This window comes from Indicator indicator, chromosome 27 (assembly GCF_027791375.1).
Source record: "Indicator indicator isolate 239-I01 chromosome 27, UM_Iind_1.1, whole genome shotgun sequence".
NCBI lineage: Eukaryota > Metazoa > Chordata > Aves > Piciformes > Indicatoridae > Indicator > Indicator indicator.
Window position 1 is genome coordinate 4,817,617 of NC_072036.1, and position 21,687 is coordinate 4,839,303.

General features: G+C 40.0%; 1 protein-coding gene across 1 annotated transcript in view; it reads right to left on the minus strand.

Annotated features, from left to right (window-relative positions):
- NKAIN2 (sodium/potassium transporting ATPase interacting 2) overlaps nt 1-21,687 on the minus strand; it is a 514,075-nt gene that overhangs the window by 242,834 nt on the left and 249,554 nt on the right. The window contains exon 3 of the mRNA XM_054393087.1: nt 1,023-1,103. Coding sequence (XP_054249062.1) covers nt 1,023-1,103 — 81 coding nt within the window. The remainder of the gene's footprint in view (nt 1-1,022; nt 1,104-21,687) is intronic.

The window sequence follows — 21,687 nt, forward strand, 5'->3', positions numbered from 1 at the left end:
AAAAAGTTGTCACCACTGCTAATCTTTCATCCCACAAATTGCCAACCTTCTGGGCATGCCTTAGAAAGTAGGAAGTTTGGTTGGAGATACTGGCTTGAGTCCATTACCAACTGCCACTCGATGTGTTATCACTTACAGTATCAATAAAACCCTAAAAATATGTCATTCTTAGGAAAATCTGTTTTTTCCTATGGATTTTGACTGTGTGTAATGCTCAATAATAACATGCCTACCAGAAGTACAAGTTAAGAGACACTGCTGCAGCCAAATGCCAATCTATTTGCCACCTCAGCTTACACTTTCATTTCATGAAAGGTTCCCTCCTCCATTTGCAATTGTTATGCTGTGACACAAGACCCCTGAAAGGAATCCAGCTAAGCACCAGCAAGCTTAATGGCACCAAAAAAATACTTCTTTACCCTTGAAAAGCTAATCTTTCATAACAGTGACATCATCAATATCTCTCATAGAGGTGAAACTTGCATTGCATACTTAACTGGGCAAGAGTTTGTGGTTTTTTTTTTTTTTTCCTTAAAACAAGTATACCACTGCTGTTGTGGGCAAGGGAAGGTATATGTTCATTATTGGCTAAAGATTTCCAACATATCCAGAATATTCCAAATTTCCACCATACTACCCTCATTCCAGTAACACTAAGTGGATGAGTCAAATAGAACACAGCCTTTGGAGTGAGGCATAGCCAGAATATTCCAAATTTCCACCATACTACCCTCATTCCAGTAACACTAAGTGGATGAGTCAAACAGAACACAGCCTTTAGAGTGAGGCATAGCCAGAATATTCCAAATTTCCACCATACTGCCCTCATTCCAGTAGCACTAAGTGGATGAGTCAAACAGAACACAGCCTTTAGAGTGAGGCATAGCCAGAATATTCCAAATTTCCACCATACTACCCTCATTCCAGTAACACTAAGTGCATGAGTCAAACAGAACACAGCCTTTAGAGTGAGACATGTTAACAAACTGCTGATGGCTTAAATGTATCCAGTAGTAAATTACCTTTGAAAGGTCCCCAGCCTCCAAATAGAAGCAGATAACAAACACGTTCCATGTAACCCAAAGGACCAGCCAGACAGCATACTGCAGGGAGGGAGAGAGAAACAGGGCATTAGTAATTCCACCATCAACTGAGATACACTTAGTTTGTTCCACCCAAGACAGAACCAGACTATAAACACAGTGTGCATGAACAAAAATGTCACATATAAAACAGAATTAAAAATGAAATCTTCCTTTTCACTGTCAGAGTCTAGAGGAACCTGGTGAACACTTAGTAACACCAAGAAAAGAATAAATCTGTATCTGAGAGTAAAAAAAAAAAAACAAAAACAGTTGCTAGATCTGACATTTGAATTTGAGACTAATCTGGATCTCTCCTTATGGTTCACATGGGGAATACTTCAATATCAAGAGATATCAACCTCCTGTGAGAAGTGCAGAGCTGTGTATTCAAATGGTTATTTATATATAACTTAGTAAACAGCAAAGTCTAACTGAAGCAGGCAGTGGATTCTGTAACACTTTGAATTTAGTCTCAAAAAAATAAACCTATACATATAAGCTCAAGAAAATAAACCTATATATAGAGAGAGATTATTTTGCAGTATTTTTAGAAAATAAGGGGGGAAAGGGAGTGTTGGTCATAACAGCAGCCTCTAGCAATATATTTTGTGACATTCCAAGACATGGTTCATAATCATTCAATGCCCTCACTGGCAGACTATTTTAAATTGCTAATTTCTTTGTTTCTTGGATTTTTTTTTTTAGGGGGGTTGATTTGGGATACAGTGCACAGGAGAAGCACTCATGCTTAAGCAGCATCTCTTCACTGGTGGTTGCCAAACTTGTTGTTCATATATCTGATGTGAATATTGGAGTGCATGCTTTGACTCCTTCTATCCACTACTTTGTTTACATTGCTCCCTTTTTTGGTATTCATAAGACCTTATGTGCTAGGACTGCAATCTACATTTCCCCTGCTGTAACACTGGAGGATCTTGTATAATAAAGTTTGACCTACCATTGATACTCCTATCTAATGTTTGTGCTTGAAAACTTCCCTTGACAAATTATTCCATCATCTAATAAACCTTAGGATCTACAAATGTTTTTTTTTTCCTAATGCCTGTTGTAGCTATCCTCTAGCTGTTCACAATTCAATTCTCAGTGTTTGCTAATTTAATTCCACAGACCCATGGCACGGCATATGTGTGAAAGGTGACAGAGGCACCACACAATTCCCCACCTGTCATAGCTGAGGGCTATTTCCTCCTGTTAAATCATCCACCCTTTTCTCTCAAGTATTTCAAGACCTGTTCTTGTTTTGTTGTCTTTTCTCCAAACTGCACTGATTAAGTTGTGATGAACTATTTTTCCAGCTCAGGAAACCGTTTTCTGCACACTTCTATCCTGTGTCACTTTTTGAATAAGCAGATAATATTTTAAACTCTACACTAACCCATCCCTTCCGAAACAAATAAAGAACAAACCATCCTTTGTCATGAATGACAATCTCATTTTCAAAATTCAGGAGCAACCTATGTGGGATTTTTCTCTTAGAAGTGCTGTTTTGCTTTAGATTGTCTGTCATTCAACACACCATTTTCAACCTCATCTTCTAGATACTGGGAAAATAATAGAGCTCTGCCCTTTCTCAGGAGTGAGACTGAGTAAAATTGAGGCTTGTTCAAATTTTTCATTCTTATAGATAACCAAAGAATTGCCAACCAGCCTGGCTATTAGGTGGACCATGTACAGATTTTAAAGAATTGTGATAAATAATGTTTGGATCTAATCAACACTAAGAAAATTTCAGAGAATCACAGAATAGAATCATGGAATCATTTTGGATCTCTCAGCTGCAACTATCAAGGCAACACCACCATGCCCTCTTGAACACCTCCAGGGACAGTAACTCCAGCAATTCCCTGGGCAGCCTGTCCCAATGCCTGACCGCTCTTACAGGAAAGAATTTTTTTCCTAATATCCAACCAAAACCTCTCTCTTAGCAATTTGAGGCCATTTCCTCTCATCCTAATGGTTTGGACTGCTTGACAAAGAGATAATCTTGGGTAATTTAAAGCACACAATACCTATACTTTATAGCACAGTTCTTCTGGTTATAGATGTGGTCATAGATCACAGATCTATTTAGATCAGGAGGGACTCTCTGCAGGTCATCTGGTCCTATCTCTGTTCAAAGAACAACCAGCATAGACCAAGCTGTTCAGGGATTTGTCCACCTGAGGTCTGAATATCCCCAGGGATGGAGATTTCATGGCCTCTCTAATGCACTTCTACACTTTCAGCATAGGATACTCATAAAACTTTGGAACACAGGAACTTAATTCAGGTGCAGGGTTTTAACACACTATTTGTGTTTTTGTTTTTGTTTTTTTTTTTTTTAACCCAGCTTTAAGACATGGAGTGTACTGAGCATTTCATTTCTCTGCAGTTTGCTTATTGTACACCTGGCTTCTCATGTAACATGGAACATTATAACTACCAAAGAGAAGGAAATGTTAATTTAGATTCAATAATCTTAATTTGGCATTTGTTTTCTAACTTAGCAGCCTTTTAACTTGCTGGGGCTTATCAATTATTTTAATAGCTTTATGTTATATACAAGTGTGAACATATACTCTGATGGAGTTACTACAAGCATTCCTCCTGACACACAAAGATAATTGCAAATACTGCATTTAGAGTGGCTTCCCAAAGACATGAAACTTAAGGACTAATATTTATGTGTGATGTCTGGTCCCTTGAAATTACTTTTGTGCTCCTGTGCCTACAACACAAACAGGGAGAGATAATCTAAGTCATCATACAGAGAAAGACTTGCAAGATCATCTTTTATCAGTCAACATGAAACCAAAAAAAAAAAAACGTGGGAGGGAGCCACTGAAAGCTAGGTGTCATTACATTGGTTGTTCATAGCACAACTTGTCCCATTGCACCTAAGCAACACCTGATTAGAAGGCTCCCCATGCACAGAACATTAAGCAGAACACTCCAAGGCACTTTGGAGCTGCCTGTCCCAGCAGAGAGCCTTATGCTTACATGAAGAAGTGAAAATTCTCTTTTCCACAGTCTAGTCTGTGACCAAGAAAATGGCAAAGTTATCTGACTTTTAGATACACTCTTTTAACAAGCATCTGCTGTTACTGGACCACAGATAAGGTTTAAAAATGTCTTTTAAAAGCATGTTTCAAACTGCTTCCTTTTGAAACGTTATTTTAAGCGTTTGCTGCCTGAATTCTGTGGATAAACACTGTGTATAATTGTCTTGAAACACAAGGATGCTTCTGCTTCCCACTGCTTCTTATTTCAGATGCTTCAGATCTGGCACATCTCTTATCTCTGGATCACATGCAGTCATAAACGCCTCTTGTTGTCTATGTGCTTCAGCAAATTGTTGCAGAAATTCATCTCTGAAGGTCTGTGACAATGAACAAATCCCTCTGGTACTCTCTATTATATGTTTCTAATTAGAAACATTTTAGAAGAGTTCTTCAGAGGGCTGTAGATGTATTTTTTAGACATATGTGGGAGTTCAGGACAGCTGCATTATCTGACAGAAGCCAGCACAATGCTACAGCAGTCACACATCCACAAGACAAGAACCCTGATGAACACACACTTGGTGAAGCAGAAGATACTGACAGGAGACACAGCAATGACAACACAGATTCTTGTTTTTTATGGAAATCCATGCTGGAAAGAGGTGGTACTGGAAGGCTAAGACCACAGATTTAAGAACTCACTATTTTGCAAAGCTGCAGCCAATAAGCAAAAGTTACACTTTGAAAATTTGCTACAAATCATCACCAATGAGTATAGGATATCATTTTGCTTGAGGAATGGGACATTGAAATATGAAAATGCTTGTAACAGCACTAAGAATCCATACATCCCTCTTCAGACTTCTCTCAAAGCTAAGTCTCATTATCTCCATTTTGCTACCAGTGAAGCTGAAGGTCAAAGAAACTAGACTTAATTCCATAGCCCAGCAGAAAAATGATCCTGGAGGGCACAAGACCAAAGGCCCAGGTAGCCCACAACTACCTTTGATATGAACCTGGTCACCAGAACTCACATCTAATACTCTTGTCACTTTGCCTGAAGGAGAACTATGTCACGTACCTTTTGAGTATAAATTGTGAGCACCTCTGACATCTCTGAACATTTAAAAGTTACTTTTTTTTTTTTTTTTCCACAGGACTTTACATGGCACTTCTCTTGCTCCCACATTCTTTTGGGACATGTGAGTCAATCACAATCACAATTACAATATGTGACTGAATGACAGTTTGCAATTGACTGAAGGATACAAGGGCTCCAGACTTTTAAGATATTACTTGTGCAATTCAAAGCAATTGAATTTTTGGTTGTAATTAGTTATTTCTGACTTTTCTTTTTTAGATAGATACATAGGTTTAGTTTCAGATTGCCCCAAAGCTCAAAATATTACACCTCAGGACCCTTACATTCTCCGTTCAAGAAAAAAAAAAAAATCCTTTCTCAAATGATAATCACTACATTTGCCATAATAATTAAAGATGTGATTGTTTAAGCTATTTTGGCAATAGTACTTGAGTTATTCAAAGATTACCTTCAGTTGAGCACGTCTGGAAAGAGCATCTCTTTCAAATAACATGGTAACAACTGTCCACAGCCATCATCATCTTTGCCTCTACTTATTCTCTCCTCATTTCCTCTACGAAGATGCATCACTTAGAATTTTCAAACTTGTATTTTTGCTATCAAATCTGGTAACAAGTGGAATCCTGACTACTTGGCATTATTTCCCAACATACTGATAGCATTCAGCTGGTCCATGAGGTGCCTACAGCTCTGCTTAACCTTTGGAAAAGCCTCTCTGCAACAGAAACTACTATCTGGTGGAGTCAGCTGTTCCTGAACAGCAGTGTCCATGGTTTGGTGGTTATAACCTTCTGTGGTTCTGGCTGTTTGAAATGCTTCAGCAGCACAGAGCAAATGTTCTGCCTCATTTCCACCTTCTGGGAACTCGTAAAGGACCTCACACAGACTTCCCTCAGGAGAAGCCCATTTGAAGTGGCATCAACAGCAGTCCACAGGGTGACTTCATGTGGCCACTCAGGAAGCACTATTCTCTAATTTAATCTGCTCTGCGCATTTTGCTGTTTCCTTCCCATTTCCATTGCCTGAGGCTTTCCCCTTGGAGCTGATGAGGCTTTGGACAGCACAGTGTGGAGGAGATCCCAGATCTAGAATCCATCAGCATCCACACCTCGGTGGAAAGCCACCAGCATAGAGCAGGGACAGAAACCAGAGCCTGACTCCAAAGAGAAATCATGAGCCAAACTCACACCTAGGAAATATTGAGTTATTGAATGCACGAGGACCAGTTGTTTTAAAACAGAACTGCTGCTCTCAGCAGCCTAACCCAAAGAGCAACCACACTCTGCTTTCAGTGATCCAGATGAAAGTCTTCCCTGCCCAGCAGTTACCTACAGGCTTCAACTGGAAAGAGCTCAGGGCCAAGACCAGTAGCCTTTACAAAAAGTAATAATGTTCCTGACTGCAGAGGGCTTTGTGCAACCAGTTCAACTTCAATAAACGTTCATTCACTCTCTTAAATGTACTGGGAAGCTCTTGCAGAACGACATAATCCTCAGGATTTTTTTTCCCCTCCCTTGCTTGTTGATTGTCAGAGCCTGCAGCTTGCACTAGTTTTGCTTGGCTGAATTCTTCATATCATTAGGACTTAGAGCTTCTCTTGCTGTCTTTATTTATTTATTTTTAATCAGTCCTGGCTATAGTGTCAGAGCACTGTCCATCTTTGTGAGTTTCTGTTTCTAAGCAGATGTGAATTGATTTTGTACAATCCAGTTCTGAGCTGTTGAACTTTTCTGTCTCAAACTGCAACAACAATCTAATTTGTTTGTGTTAATCAGGGAATTTTGTTAATCCTTCAGCATTGTAAATCCTTGGGTCCTCAGCTTCTCATCAGTCACAAATATTTTCTCCTTCCCTTTGCTCCCTTGGGTAAAAAAACCTCTGTGATGTTTTACTTCCCTTACATTACACTTTAATAATTAGTGTCCTCTGCCAAAACTGACAGTAAGATGCTGAACTGTCAAGCACATCAAAACTGGTCACTACCAAACAGAAATTATTCAGATTATTCAGTTGGACTGTTTTTGAAGCAATCACTGCCTGCAGTTAGAAAGTGAGTACTACTTAAAATTGCTTCCCAGAGGCTTCCCAGTGGCTACGCATAAACTTTTCCTGCTCCTTGGGCTCAGTTTTAGGCTCACATTTTATATAAGTGTATTAAGTCTCTTTTCCCTTTGATACGTGTGGAAAGGATTCATAAGCATAAAACTCAGGAAGAAAGCTAAAGCACATTCTGGTCAGGTCACAAATGGATGAAGGACCAGCCCAGAGCTTAGCATATTGCTATGATGGGCAGGATCTACTCATAACCAGGGAATTACATCTTGGGTGGGACTCACTGGACTCTTTTTTTTTTTGTCTTCTGTTTTGTGTCCATTGTCTTGTGCACCAGAATTATGCTGGACCCAGCAGGGATTTACCTTGTTGGGGTTTTTTTGTTTGTTTGTTTGGTGGGGGATTTTTTTGGTTGTTTGTTTTTGGTTTTTTTTTTCTGAAGACATAGCTTCAAAATCCTTCTGCTTCAAGAAGCTGGATTTCTATAAAGCAAATAACTGCCAGAGTGGTACCCATCTGCCCACATTTAGATGTCTGCAATGCAGATGTCCTCCTCTGAGCAGTGTCTGGGTTCCCATTGCAGTCAATTGAGAGGAAAAACCACTTCCAGGGCTCGGTTCATTTCTCAGTATCTGTCTGATCACTCCATCCTTGCTGTTTGGAAAGATAAACTCCTAGGCAAAATTCCCAATGTCACAGAGGCCATTAAAAATCTTGTACCAGTGACATCAAAAATGAGATAGCAGCACTGCACTCTATGCAGATGTGCACTCCCCTTTTTCCCACACAAACGAAAAGAACAAAGCAATTTAAACATCACCAATGTAAACTATCCCCAAAAGTCTGCTGAAAAAGCATCTCCTGGGAACTCCTGGCTCTTGTATCTTGCACACTCCTATAGTCTATTAATGCTTAAGCTTGAATCATTCCTTTGTTCATTTTCTCTTTCTCAGATTCAGAGCTCCTTAGGTTTTAGCAGAAAAGACTGGGAGAAGCACCAGCATGCAGCTGCTTCGGGGTACTGCATCACTTTTATTCCTTTTTCAGCGTCTGCTTCAGTGTCCAACTCTACCACCTTCAGATATTATCCTAAACACTGAATAACAAACCTCCATTCCAAGAACCTGTGAACAACTCAGGAAACAGATCTCCCCCTTCCTGCAGCCTTCAGGAGAAAGAGACACAGAATTTTCTCACTGCAGCCATTCTAAATAAATAATAAATACTTTCCACAGGATGCTGTGAGGATGAATGTCCAAAATGTGGAGGTAAGCACAGAGAAACACATAACTCACATTCTACCATGATTCAGCCAATCTACCACATGACACAAGGGTGTGACAAAAATTCTAGGTCCCCAAATCAAAGTATTCTGTAACTAAGCAGCTACTTTATAAAGAGTTTTCTTTAAAAATGGAGATTTTTCTGCCGTTCTTACAAATGGAGAGCAGAAATTTTCTTCTTCCAATCTCAAATTCTTTTACTTTTTGAGTTGTTTTATTTATTTATTTTTTAAAGATTTCTTCTGCATCCATATATTAAAGCTCATGACCTTTTAGCAAAAGTGTATTTTTGTGTATTAAAGAAAGCAAACTAAGGCAGGGATTTTAATAGGACATATGTACTTTGTCTTTTGGACCTCTCAGAAGAGATTTAATTGGTTTGGCTTCACTTTTCATTCGACTCCTGTGTATCTTTTGATCACATCTTTGTTGTGAAACATTTACCAGCAGGAAGCAACTTCAAATATCTGAATACTGAGTTTACTGCAACACAGTAGGTATTCACCCAGCTGCAGACATATACATGCATATAGTCACAGATGAACTGATATTTTTCCTCTCATGTTACTTGTCCATTTGTTTGTAACATTCTTTCTTTTGTTCATAGAAGGGATTAGAAAAATCTCAAAGTAGAAATGACTAATTGAATGTAAGGAACAGGAAAATGACATACAGATAATTCTCACTTCAATAGAGATCAAAATGCTTTCCTTATGTCAGAATTCTAGCAGTATCTCTGCTTTTCAAGACATAGCTTGAGCTGGTCAGGCAGTTGTGAACATTTTTGATCCTCTTCTACCCACCTGCTTCAATTTCAACATGAATCTACCAGAGTCTTCCTCATGAGCTGCTAGCACTGGAAATTAATGTTGTACAAGACCTAAAAACTGAAAATCATAGCTTTGAAAGGGCATGATTTTTGAGCAGCTCTTATCAGCTGTTAAATTCCTCTTAGAGTTGGCATAGGAAAAAAAAAAAAAAGGAAGCTTGAAATGCAAATGCTGTGATTGGGGAGGTCATTGGTCATTTTTGGCCATTCTGAAAGAGTTTTTTCCAAACCCAGCCTTCTAGACCATTCTTAAGACATTAGGCATTTCAAGCTCTGGATATCCTCAGAGTTCATGCATAGTGATCAGCATAGAAATTGTATCCATCAGAATCCAAGTTATCTTCTATGGATATTTTTTATTATTATATCTTAGGGGAAACTGCCAGATTCTGTATCTGAAGATGTACTGCACCTGTAAAATGTCACTGTGACTTGTAGCACCCCAGAATATCCTACCAATGCATTACAAATGAAAAAGAAACAAGAACATCACTGGCTACTATAAACTGCTATTGCTTTATCCAGGGCTTCACCTCACAGTGACTCTGACTATGGAATGAACCTGCTGCCAACCAATTCTATGCATTCAGCATAAAAATGATAGATGGAAGGATGGGTTTGTATGGTACAAGTCTGCCTAAGCTGTTAAGAAATATTTGGAAAAGTGCTCAGTAACAGATTGTGTAACTGCAGAGGTTCAACAGGGCTCTGGGCAACCTGATCTAGTTGAGGATCTCTCTGCTTACTCCGGAGAAGGTTGACCTTTGGATATCCCTTCCAACCCAGACCATTCTATGATTCTAATATGTGAACATCACCTTAGAAAGTAGGGACATTGCTTCCTCCCTGCCTTTGCCCAGTCTGGGGACCACCACCCTACAGAGGCTCCACTGATGTGGAGGTTCCTGAGAGTGGTTCAGTAAGTGTCACCGACTGCCTAGTCCCCCTGGGGGGGTAGCAGTGCTTCTCCACGGGGAATCTGTGCTGTGCTCCCTCTGCTTGTGCAGTTTGGCAGGGGGGTTGGACTCGATGATCTCTGGAGGTCCCTTCCAACCTCTAACACTCTGTTTTCACACAGGAAAACCCAGCCTCACCACCTGAGGACCACTTCTCTTGGCCCTTTTCAACCTCAGGCAGCCCTACAAACAATCTGTCTGCCCTGCTGAGTGACCACACCTGGGTAGAAACATTGCTCCTTGTGCAGCCAGGAAGGCAAGATGGTTTTCTCCAGATAAAATCACATTAAAAAATAATCTATTTTGGCTGTAATCTAAGGAGAAGGGCTTCTCACCGGAAATGTGGGAAAATAGAATTTGCTTTGGAGCTCAGCATACTGGAGGAGCTACACATATATTGGCTGTTTCCTTGGTGTCTCTGGCCTTTTCAGAAGCATGCAGAAAGAAAAATCTTGATTATAATTCAGTCATTGAACAGTTTATTTTAGTGCAGGTTTTTTTAGCAGCTGTGCCCATTTAAATTCCCTATTAAAAACACAAATCAGGACACTCAGAATTCTTTCAGTGTTCATTTTTAACAGAATGCAAAAAAAAAAATAAAATCAATAGATACTGTTGCTAGGAACAGAACTCTACTGACATTTATCTTGATTCTTTTATTGATGCCTCAGTCTTTGAGTGCCAACTGCAACTATTTATAATGGGAATCCATCTCCCTCAGTGAATACATCAAAATCCTTGCTAAAACTAAGCTATTTACAGCAAGATATTTTGGGGATAAATTGAGAGGTTTGTATTCAGCTCCCCAGGTATTGTTTTCTCCCTTCTCTTTTCTTGCATTAACGTCTTAACAGGGCAGTGAGGAGGGAGAAGCCTAGCCATTGAGTGTCCTTGGTATTCATATTCAAAAGGACTTGAAGCTAAAGCTACACTGGTTATAGGAAAAATAAGTGCAGACCATCAGGTGCTTTTTCTTACCTTGGAACTCTTTCCTAAAGCACAAATTTTCCAAAAATCCTGACAGTACTCCAAAATTTGGAAAGAAAAAAAAAAAAGATAAAATTGGGAAGCAGTTAAGAAACCAGGAGAGTGTGTGCTTCAGGGTTGGGGAACAGAGCACACAGATTATCCAAGATACTCACTGGAAGCTCTGTTTTGAGGGGCTGGTGGCTGTTTTGAGAGTATCAAAGCAAAGGTCACTTCCCGTTCTTTGGAGGTAACAAACAGAAGATCTGCAGAGTGATCGATCACCTTTAAAGGGACCCCAACTAAGCACAACTCTTTAGAACCAACCATAGTATGGAGCCAGATTGGATTTTGTTTAGGGGGCTAAAACAGCTGGGAGTGGAGGGAGCAAAGTTCTAGAGGCACAAAAAGTAGCTTCATGATATTGTATGGCAAGTACAGGGTTAGATGCAACTTCTTTGTGGAGGGGGTGCATGCCTGTGAGACTGTCACCCTGCCCAGGAGAGTGACTGACTCACTGAGTGACATTAATGAAACATGGAGGGAAAAGGAAGCCACAGAAAACGTTTCAAATCATAGAATGCACTGGGTTGGAAGGGACCTTTAAAAATCATCTAGTCCAAAAATCCCTGAAGTCAGCTGGGACATGCCCAACTACATCAGGTTGTTTAGAGCCCCATCAAGCCTGACCTTGAAGGTCTCCAGAGATGGGGCCAGCACCAACTCCTTGGGCAACGTGTTCCAGAGTTACAGCACCCTCATAGTAAACAACTTCTTCTCTTGTTCCCTTCTGATACATCTGATTCAGATTGGATGTTAGGAAGTTCTTCCCCGTGAGGGTGGTGAGACACTGGCACAGGTTTCCCAGGGAGGTGGTGGAAGCCTCATCCCTGGAGGTTTTTGCAGCCAGGCTGGATGTGGCTGTGAGCAACCTGCTGCAGTGTGAGGTGTCCCTGGCCATGGCAGGGGGGTTGGAACTGGATGACCCTTGAGGTCCCTTTCAGCCCTGACAATTCTGTGATTGGCAAGATCAGTATCTTTTAGCACAATATGGCTTTTTTTCAGTCTTGAATGTATTCAATAAGACACCCCAACTCACCCAAAAAAAGAAAAGGGAAAGGGAAAAGGAAAAAGAAAGAGAAAGAGAGAGAGAGAGAGAGAGAAGAAAGAGAAAAAGAGGGAGGAAGGAAGGAAGGAAGGAGGGAAGGAGGGAAGGAGGGAGGGAGGGAGGGAGGGAGGGAGGGAGGGAGGGAGGGAGGGAGGGAGGGAGGGAGGGAGGGAGGAAGGAAGGAAGGAAGGAAGGAAGGAAGGAAGGAAGGAAGGAAGGAAGGAAGGAAGGAAGGAAGGAAGGAAGGAAGGAAGGAAGGAAGGAAGGAAGGAAGGAAGGAAGGAAGGAAGGAAGGAAGGAAGGAAGGAAGGAAGGAAGGAAGGAAGGAAGGAAGGAAGGAAGGAAGGAAGGAAGGAAGGAAAGAAGGAAGAAAGAAGGAAGAAAGGAAGGAAGGATGGAATAGGAAGGAAGGATGGAATTAGGAAGAAGGAGGAAAGGAAGGAAGGAAGGAAGGAAGGAAGGAAGGAATAGGAAGGAAGGAAGGAAGGAAGGAAGGAAGGAAGGAAGGAAGGAAGGAAGGGAAGGAAGGAAGGAAGGAAGGAAGGAAGGAAGGAAGGAAGGAAGGAAGGAAGGAAGGAAGGAAGGAAGGAAGGAAGGAAGGAAGGAAGGAAGGAAGGAAGGAAGGAAGGAAGGAAGGAAGGAAGGAAGGAAGGAAGGAAGGAAGGAAGGAAAAGAAAGAAAGAAAGAAGGAAGAAAGGAAGGAAGGATGGAATTAGGAAGGAAGGATGGAATTAGGAAGGAAGGATGGAATTAGGAAGGAAGGATGGAATTAGGAAGGAAGGATGGAATTAGGAAGGAAGGAAGGAAGGAAGGAAGGAAGGAAGGAAGGAAGGAAGGAAGGAAGGAAGGAAGGAAGGAAGGAAAGAAGGAAAGAAGGAAAGAAGGAAAGAAGGAAAGAAGGAAAGAAGGAAAGAAGGAAAGAAGGAAAGAAGGAAAGAAGGAAAGAAGGAAAGAAGGAAAGAAGGACAGAAGGAAAGAAGGAAAGAAGGAAAGAAGGAAAGAAGGAAAGAAGGAAAGAAGGAAAGAAGGAAAGAAGGAAAGAAGGAAAGAAGGAAAGAAGGAAAGAAGGAAAGAAGGAAAGAAAGAAAGAAAGAAAGAAAGAAAGAAAGAAAGAAAGAAAGAAAGAAAGAAAGAAAGAAAAGAAAGAAAAGAAAGAAAAGAAAGAAAAGAAAGAAAAGAAAGAAAGTTATAACAAGAAAAATGAAAGCAGACACTCAACATCACTCTTTCTAAAAGAGCATAGAAAGCAAAATGGACTCCATTTTCTAATTTCCTCAGGAGAATTTAAGAGCATATGTTCCTAAAAAAAATATTTATTTCACACTGAAAACAGACTGCATATATTCAAAGGAAGTACTATTCTAAAAATATCTTCTTCAATCATCAATCAATCAATATCTGACTTTCCTTAAATCACCAGAACACATTACATCCTGTTTATTGGATGAATTATGGCTTTCCTCAGGAAGGTTTATTCTGGGTCTATGTGCATATTTGGCTCTGTATTATTCAGGAAAATAAAACTCTTCTCTTAAAGTATCCTGAGAAAACTTTATTTTCCTTCACTTTCAACCTGCATCAAAACCCATTAGTTATAAATAAGACATGCAACAGGATTGTCCAGTTCTGAGACTCAGCTGATGATTCAATCAGGTAATTTTGTGGTCCAGCCCTTTAATATACATGGACTGGCCAAATTCTATTTCCCTAAGTGTGCTGCAATCAAAGAATAGCATAATGTTGCTTGTTCATGCCTTGGACTCTTTTTTCATTCATGATGTAACCACCAAAATTTTTTGCTAAAATTACTGTAATTGCATTTCTGATTGTACCTGATTTTCTTTCTCTAAAGTACCTGTTTCTTCTCTCCACTGCATATCTCAAACACCCTAAAGAATGCTTTCACTCTCCTTCCTCCACAACTCCAGTCTGCATCTCAGTTTCAGGCGAAAGCATGTGCCAGTTTTAGACTGGAAAAGGGTATCATGACCAGCCTGAACAACTCCAGCTCTCCCCTGGGCCACAGAAATGATCACAGGGCTGGAACACCTCTCTTGATGAAGAAAAGCTTGAAGAGTTGGGGCTGTTCAGCCTGGAGAAGAGAAGGCTCTAGAGAGACCTTAGAGCAGCCTTCCAATACCTGAAGGGAGTGACAAGAAAGCTGGAGAGGAACTGTTTAGAAGGGCTTGTAGCACTAGAACAAGGGGCAATGGCTACCCTGGAGAAAGGCAGATTTAGATTGGACACTAGGAAGAAGTTCTTTGCTATGAGGGTGGGAGAACACTGGAGCAGGCTGCCCAGGGAGGTGGTGGAGGCTCCATCACTGGAGACATTCAAGGTCAGGCTTGATGGGGCTCTGAGCAGCCTGATCTAGTTGAGGATGTCCCTGCTCACTGCAGGGATTTTGGATGAGGGACCTCTTGAGGTCCCTTTGAACCTGTGCATTCCATGATTCTACGATCATTATTATTTCCATTCCTGTTACCCTTCTTGTCTTAAGTATCATCTAGATCAACCACTCTCAAGGAGTTCTTTATATTTTAAAAATAAAGCAGGAGAGATTTTCAAACACCATCTAGGAGTAAGGCTGGCATCTCTGTAACTACAGATGTAAAAAGCTCGGGACATTTAATCGTTAAGACATCACGGACTGGGAAGCCTGCCACCAACATCCACACTTGATGCACATACATTGTCTTTTGGCTCTCTACAGCTATGCCCATCTGCTTCAGTGGCATGGTGCCTGCTTATCAGAGAGGTGGAGAGCTTTGGTATGCAGGGATGCCAAACAGAGGTTTTCCATGGGTAGCCTGCAGAAGCCTGAAAGCACCATTTCTTTTGTAGGAAGAAATGTTTAGTGCTGAAATACTAATAGATTACAGCTTTGTGAGGGTTGGGGCTTTCTGCACTCGCTGAAGATGGGTTTTGCCAACACCATTTTTACATCTCTTTTGCAAATAAAGATATGGTGCTGGTAGTCAAAGTGAAAGCAAGCAGTATCTACAGATAAACCACTCAGGAGCAAAGCCATTAGGAGATACAATTCAGAGTATGGCAGATATAGTTGAAGTGTTGTGCACTAGATGTCAGTAATTCAAAGTAACAAATAAACTACCCCAAAATACCTCACCTCATTTTACATGTTTGGAAATAACACATTGAGAGGGAATGGACTGAAGCTTGAGGAGAGCAGATTTAGACTGGAGATTAGGAAGAAATTCTTTACAGTGAGGGTAGGGAGACACTGGAATAGATTGCCCAAGGAGATTGTGGATGCCCTTTCCCTGAAGATGTTCAAGGCCAGGTTGGATGAGGCCTTAAGCAACCTGCTCTAGTGGAAGGTGTCCATGGCTGGGAGGTTAGAACTAGATGACCTTCAAGGTCTGTTTCAACCCAAACCATTCCATGAATCTCTGAATTGAAACAGATTACTACATGGCACCATATAGCCGAGTTGTTTCAAATAGCTCTATTTTGTCCTACAGAGATGTCAAAATAATCCCACAGAAATTTAACAAACATTTTTTAATATTTTCTTTTCAGTTTGTACCAGTACAAACTCTATTAAGGAAACATACTCTCTTCAAAATGTTTTTCCCTTTATTGCATGAGTCAGGGTCACAAACTTCCATGGAGAGCACAACTGCCTCAGAACTAACAATTAAAATAGAATAAAATTGGATCTACATGCAAAGATAACAGAAGAAGTCACTGCTGCTTGGAATGTGAACCTTAAAACACAGAGCAGTTCCTAGTAAAAACATTCTATTTTCTTCAGGCACAAAAGTAGTCTCTCTTTTTCCCATTCTCAAGAGGAATTTAATGGAAAGTGGATCAGGGAAACATTATTCATTGCCTCTGATGAAACAAACAAACAAAAAAAATGTACTGATTATGAGGTGAAAGCACCTAGTTAAAATAGTTCTGGCAGGAAACATTTACAACATCAGAAGATTATTTTCTACAACAAACTGGTGATTAATGAAAGACCCAAAGGCTGAGGACTTGTTGGAAGAGATTTAAATAACAAACACTCATCGGAGTGTAGTGCTCTAGAGTTCTTGTAAATCCATCATTAAAATACATGGGTAGTGTAGAAAATCAAATTCAAATACAGCTACAGTTCTGTTTGGATGTATCACCTGAAAACAAGCCCTGCTCAGCACAGACATTATTTCAAGCTAAAATTAGACCAAATACACTTTTGAGAGCCATCCTAACTCAACAAACTGGAATCTAAGGAGATTATTTAACTTTTAAATTCAACAGGCCTTGGGAAAACAAAAAATCTTGAGAATTATATGATAAGGAAATTAAACTGACTTGCAAGGTACAAGATGCATACGAATTCGTCCTATACCACTGAGACAATCTCAAGAGGTCCCTTCCAACCTCTACCATTCTATGATTTTATGATTAATGTGTTGGTATCTCAACTCCAAATGATGATTGGGGTTGTATTTAATGTAATGATGGGCAGGTGGGACATTAATGCTGCAGAGCTCTCTTGCTTCATGCATGGGCACTGTGGGACATGTTTTAGTGGCCATGATGGTCTTGGGTTGATGGTTGGACTTGATGCTCTTGGAGGTCTTTTCCATCTAAAACAATTCTATGATTCCATGCTGAAACAACATTAGCACATATAGTGAAGAAACCTAACAGTATGACTATACAATCCAAAAGCTGACTCAAAACATAAACTTAGGCAGCTTTACTTTCCTTTAGAGGGTCATTGGGCAAGATGATTTTCAGGGATTCCTCCCAGGGCAGCTTTTCCTCAGATTCTTTGATTCTTACAGCTATGTCTTGGCATTATGACCCTAAGCAGAGCTCAGATGGAAAAGCACACCCATTATTTTGATAAACAGTGCTACAACAGATCCTTTCCCTGCACTTTTCAGAAGAAAATTAAAAAAAAAAAGAAAAAAAAAGAAAAAAAGAAAAAAGAATAAAAAAGAATAAAAAAATAAAAAAGAATAAAAAAAAGAATAAAAAAGAATAAAAAAGAATAAAAAAGAATAAAAAAGAATAAAAAAGAATAAAAAAGAATAAAAAAGAATAAAAAGAATAAAAAAGAATAAAAAAGAATAAAAAAAGAATAAAAAAGAATAAAAAAGAATAAAAAAGAATAAAAAAAGAATAAAAAAGAATAAAAAAGAATAAAAAAAGAATAAAAAAGAATAAAAAAATAAAAAATAATAAAAAAATAAAAAAGAATAAAAAATAAAAAAGAATAAAAAATAAAAAAATAATAAAAAATAATAAAAAATAATAAAAAAATTAAAAAAGAATAAAAATAATAAAAAAAGAATAAAAAAGCTGGTTGTTGAAAGGATGATAGCTCAACAAATTATAAGGAAGGAAGGAAGGTCAACAGTGAGGGAATAAACAGCTGATATTTCAAACTGAGTGGGAATAGGCCCAGATGCCAAGATGGCATTTGATGACATTAGTCATGAAAGGCATGGTAGCTCCCACGATGTGGCAGAGGAGCTGTGTGACTTCCATTGCAGCAACTGAGCTTGCCATGCAAAATCTGAGTAGTGCTAAGCCAAGAAGCTTCGCCAGTGCCCCCCAGCATTGCCACATCAGAGAGACTGTGATGACAGTTTTGTGACAGGAGACAACAGCATGACAGACTGAGAACTTCAGTTGGAAAAATAATGGGATTTTTGAAGAGACCAGACTGAATTATTCCAAATTCTGTAAGATATAATGAATACTGAACAGGTTTCTTCCACTCTCCAATTCCTTTTCAGAGTGCTAGATCAAGTGCATCCTCCTTCTGGCATATGGAAATAAGTTCTGAAACACTCAGTAGGAAAACATTGTCATTTTTTAATTGCTGTTACCTTAGGATCAGCAGGAAAACTTTGTGACCATTGGGAAAAAAAAAATAAATCTGTGACTATGCAAGCTAAAGTTCATGCATTTATTTCATGCTTGAATTACATTAGAATATGCTGCTGGCTTGATTGCTTGGATGTTTCAAAAATAATTTACTGTCCAAGCATAATAATATATTTCCTGCAAAGGAAAGGGGAGAAAAAAAACAAAAAAAAAGGAAAATACCTGCAAGGTCATCTAGTTCTAACCTCTAGACCATGTTGTTTTAGGCCAAGTCCAACCTGGCCTTGAACACTTTCAGGGAGGGGGCATCCACAACCTCACAACCTCCTTGGGCAACCTGTTCCAGTGTGTCCCCACCCTCACTGTAGAGAATTTCTTCCTGATATCCAGTCTAAATCTCCCCTCTTCCAGCTTAAACCCATTCCCCTTTGTCCTATCATCTTATTCTTTTTCATAATCACAGCAGAGGTTCACTGGGTGTTGCTGTTCAATACTTATTTTTACCTTCATCATCCAGACCAGCCTTAAGCTTTATTTACGGAGTATCATCCACATTCAGTTGTTTGTTGGATTTTCTCCGGCTAGCTGATTTACTGCAGCTTCTGAGTACATCCTGAGCATGGATTACCTTCCCAAGACCCTGCCTGGGCAGGGTAATAGTTATTAGTCCCATGTTAGAGATGAAAAATTTCTGCTGCAAATGAGTCTGGAGTGCTGAAGGCAAGCACATCATTCATTACCAGTGAGAGAAGCCCATGTTGTGCACTAATAAGGAGATGCTCACTTTGATCATGCAATTAAAGACTGCAGCATAATTCAAAAACACAGGTGGTTAAATAAAGGTCACAGAGGAGCCTTCAAATCTGGAACTTTCTCAGTCTTGGGTACTGCATTTGCAGTTTTAATAGACTCTTGTTGGAGTGCATGGGAAAGCCTGGATGCATGTGGAAGCCTGGATATTTTCACAGCTGTGCTCATGCTGTGGGTAGTGGGCGTTAGGCAGCTTGGTAGCCACAGTTCATAAGGTGTGCTGAGCAGTGTCCTCCAAGTGAGCCCATAAAATACCAGGAGGATAATGCCTTTTTAGCTCCCAGATAAGTCTACAACTACCTGAAGGGAGGTTGTAGCCAGGAGGGGGTTGGTCTCTTCTCCCAGGTAACCAGCACCAGAACAAGAGGACACAGTCTCAAGCGGCGCCAGGGGAGGTTTAGGCTGGAGGTGAGGAGAAAGTTCTTCACAGAGAGAGTGGTTGGCCATTGGAATGGGCTGCCCAGGGAGGTGGTGGAGTCACCATCCCTGGAGGTGTTCAAGAGGGGATTGGACGTGGCACTTGGTGCCATGGTTTAGATAGTCATGAGGTGTAGGGTGACAGGTTGGACTCGATGATCTTTGAGGTCTCTTCCAACCTTCTTGATTCTATGATTCTACTACTACACAGGTATAAACATTTCTATCTTATTAAAAGAAAACACTGAAAAAAACCAAGAAACCCTAAAGCACAGTTAGAGAGAGATGCTGATCTGCATGTGAGACTTTGCAGCCTCTTAGAATAGTTCTGTGCTGACCAAGTCAACAAAAATCACAGGAGGCAACACTCCTCCAGCCACAATTAGGTCTGAGCAACCTGGACTAGTAGAAGGTTTCCCTGACAGTGGCAGACAATGGTTTAAGCTGGAAGAGGGGAGATTTAGACTGGATATCAGGAAGAAATTCTTTACAGTGAGGGTGGGGAGACACTGGAACCAGATGATCTCTAACATGCCTTCCATCTCGAGCCATTCTACGATTCTGTGATGATGATTCTATGATTCTATGGGCTAGAGGCTTCTGTGCTTTGCCTTCCTCCCTTTCCCTTCAGTGCTCAAAAGCTTCCTTCCTCTCCTCCCTTTGCCTGGTGCAAAGAAAGGATGGCCTCCTTTGTTCTCCATCCTGCACAGTTGCCAGTGGTCTGAGCCAGGAGAGGCACCAGACAGAGCGAGGGCCTGCACAGCCCTCAGGGTTCACCCGTCTGTTGCCTGCTCAGCAGGAGCAGATCCTGCTCCCTCAGCACCATGGCTGTTGCAGGATGGATTGCTGCACACTGGCTGTCTTGCCCAGAGTTTGCTGCCATTTCCTAATTTGAAATCACTGCCCATTCAAACAAAGCCAGATGAATCTGCAATGGGGACATATGACAGCCTGAAACCATGCCCTGTGGCATCTCTTCCCTCTTTCTTTCCATGTTAAATGTCAAATTGACACTTTAAAAAAAAAAAGAAAAAAAAGAATTTATTAGTGTAATGGCTAAAAACAAAAACAAAAGAAAGAAACAAAACCAAACCAACAAAGAAAGAACAAAAACAACTCTTTTTGTTTGTTTTTAGTTCCATTGATCCATATGGTCAGAAAGATGAATTGCTTTAACCGGAAAAATAATAAACAAACTTAGGCAAAACTTTAGTTTCAAGGGTTTTATCTCTAGTCCAGCCATAAAAATGGTTAAGTATCAAGGCCATGCAATGGAAAATGCTGGACAACTTTGTGTGTAAACATTTACTGCCAAACCTGACTATCATTATGCAAATCATTAAACAAATCCAGTCATTTCTTTTTCCCCATCCTCCCTTAGAACTTCAGATGCTGAGTAAATGCACTGCTGGGATTTCAGTAATATTCAGCAGATCTGTCCCCATTCTTTGATGCTACATCAAAAGAAACAGAGTCCCATAGAAAAGCTTTGCTGTCCTTTCATCTACAAGAAATTTCTGTGGATTACCCAAATCTCGCAGCTTTTTTGCTGGTCATCTCTGCTCATTGTCAGAAGTTCTTTTGCCCTAATTCCTTCATTACAGGCATCCCATAGCAATAGTAATACAGAGAACAAACAGAAGAATCTCCAAAGCAAGGAGGGTAAGGAAGATAGGAATATTAATACTGCAAAGAGACTTAGCAAAAGACTCTCAGAACAAAAAAGAGTGAGTGAAAGGTTAAGTAAATAAGATAATGTTCAAATACATAAACCACAAGAGGTCATTGAAGAATATGGTCATATCTTTAAGGAATAAAAAAGGGTAATTTCACTGACAGAAGAAAAAGATATTTCTAAAATGCAGACAGGATCTGTGCCTCACAGAAGCACTTGGGAACAAAAGCCAGAAAGATAAGTATAAAACTCCAAGGGGAAAAAAAAAATAAATGTCATGACTATCATTATCAGGTCAGTAGTGGTCAGCAAGAAATTAGAGCTGGAGGATTAAGAAAACTTCCATGGCACTTGGAATCTGTCCCAGAACACTAATAAAATGGCAACAAAGATAAAAGAACAATTAGCTTATATTTGCAATCTCTTAGCTGCAGAGCCACACTTCCATAGAAAAGCAATGGAAGGACCTACAAAGCAGTTTGGCATTAAAATGCAGAGATTCACATCTAGAACACCCAGAGACTTATCACATAGTTCTGGTTGTAACAT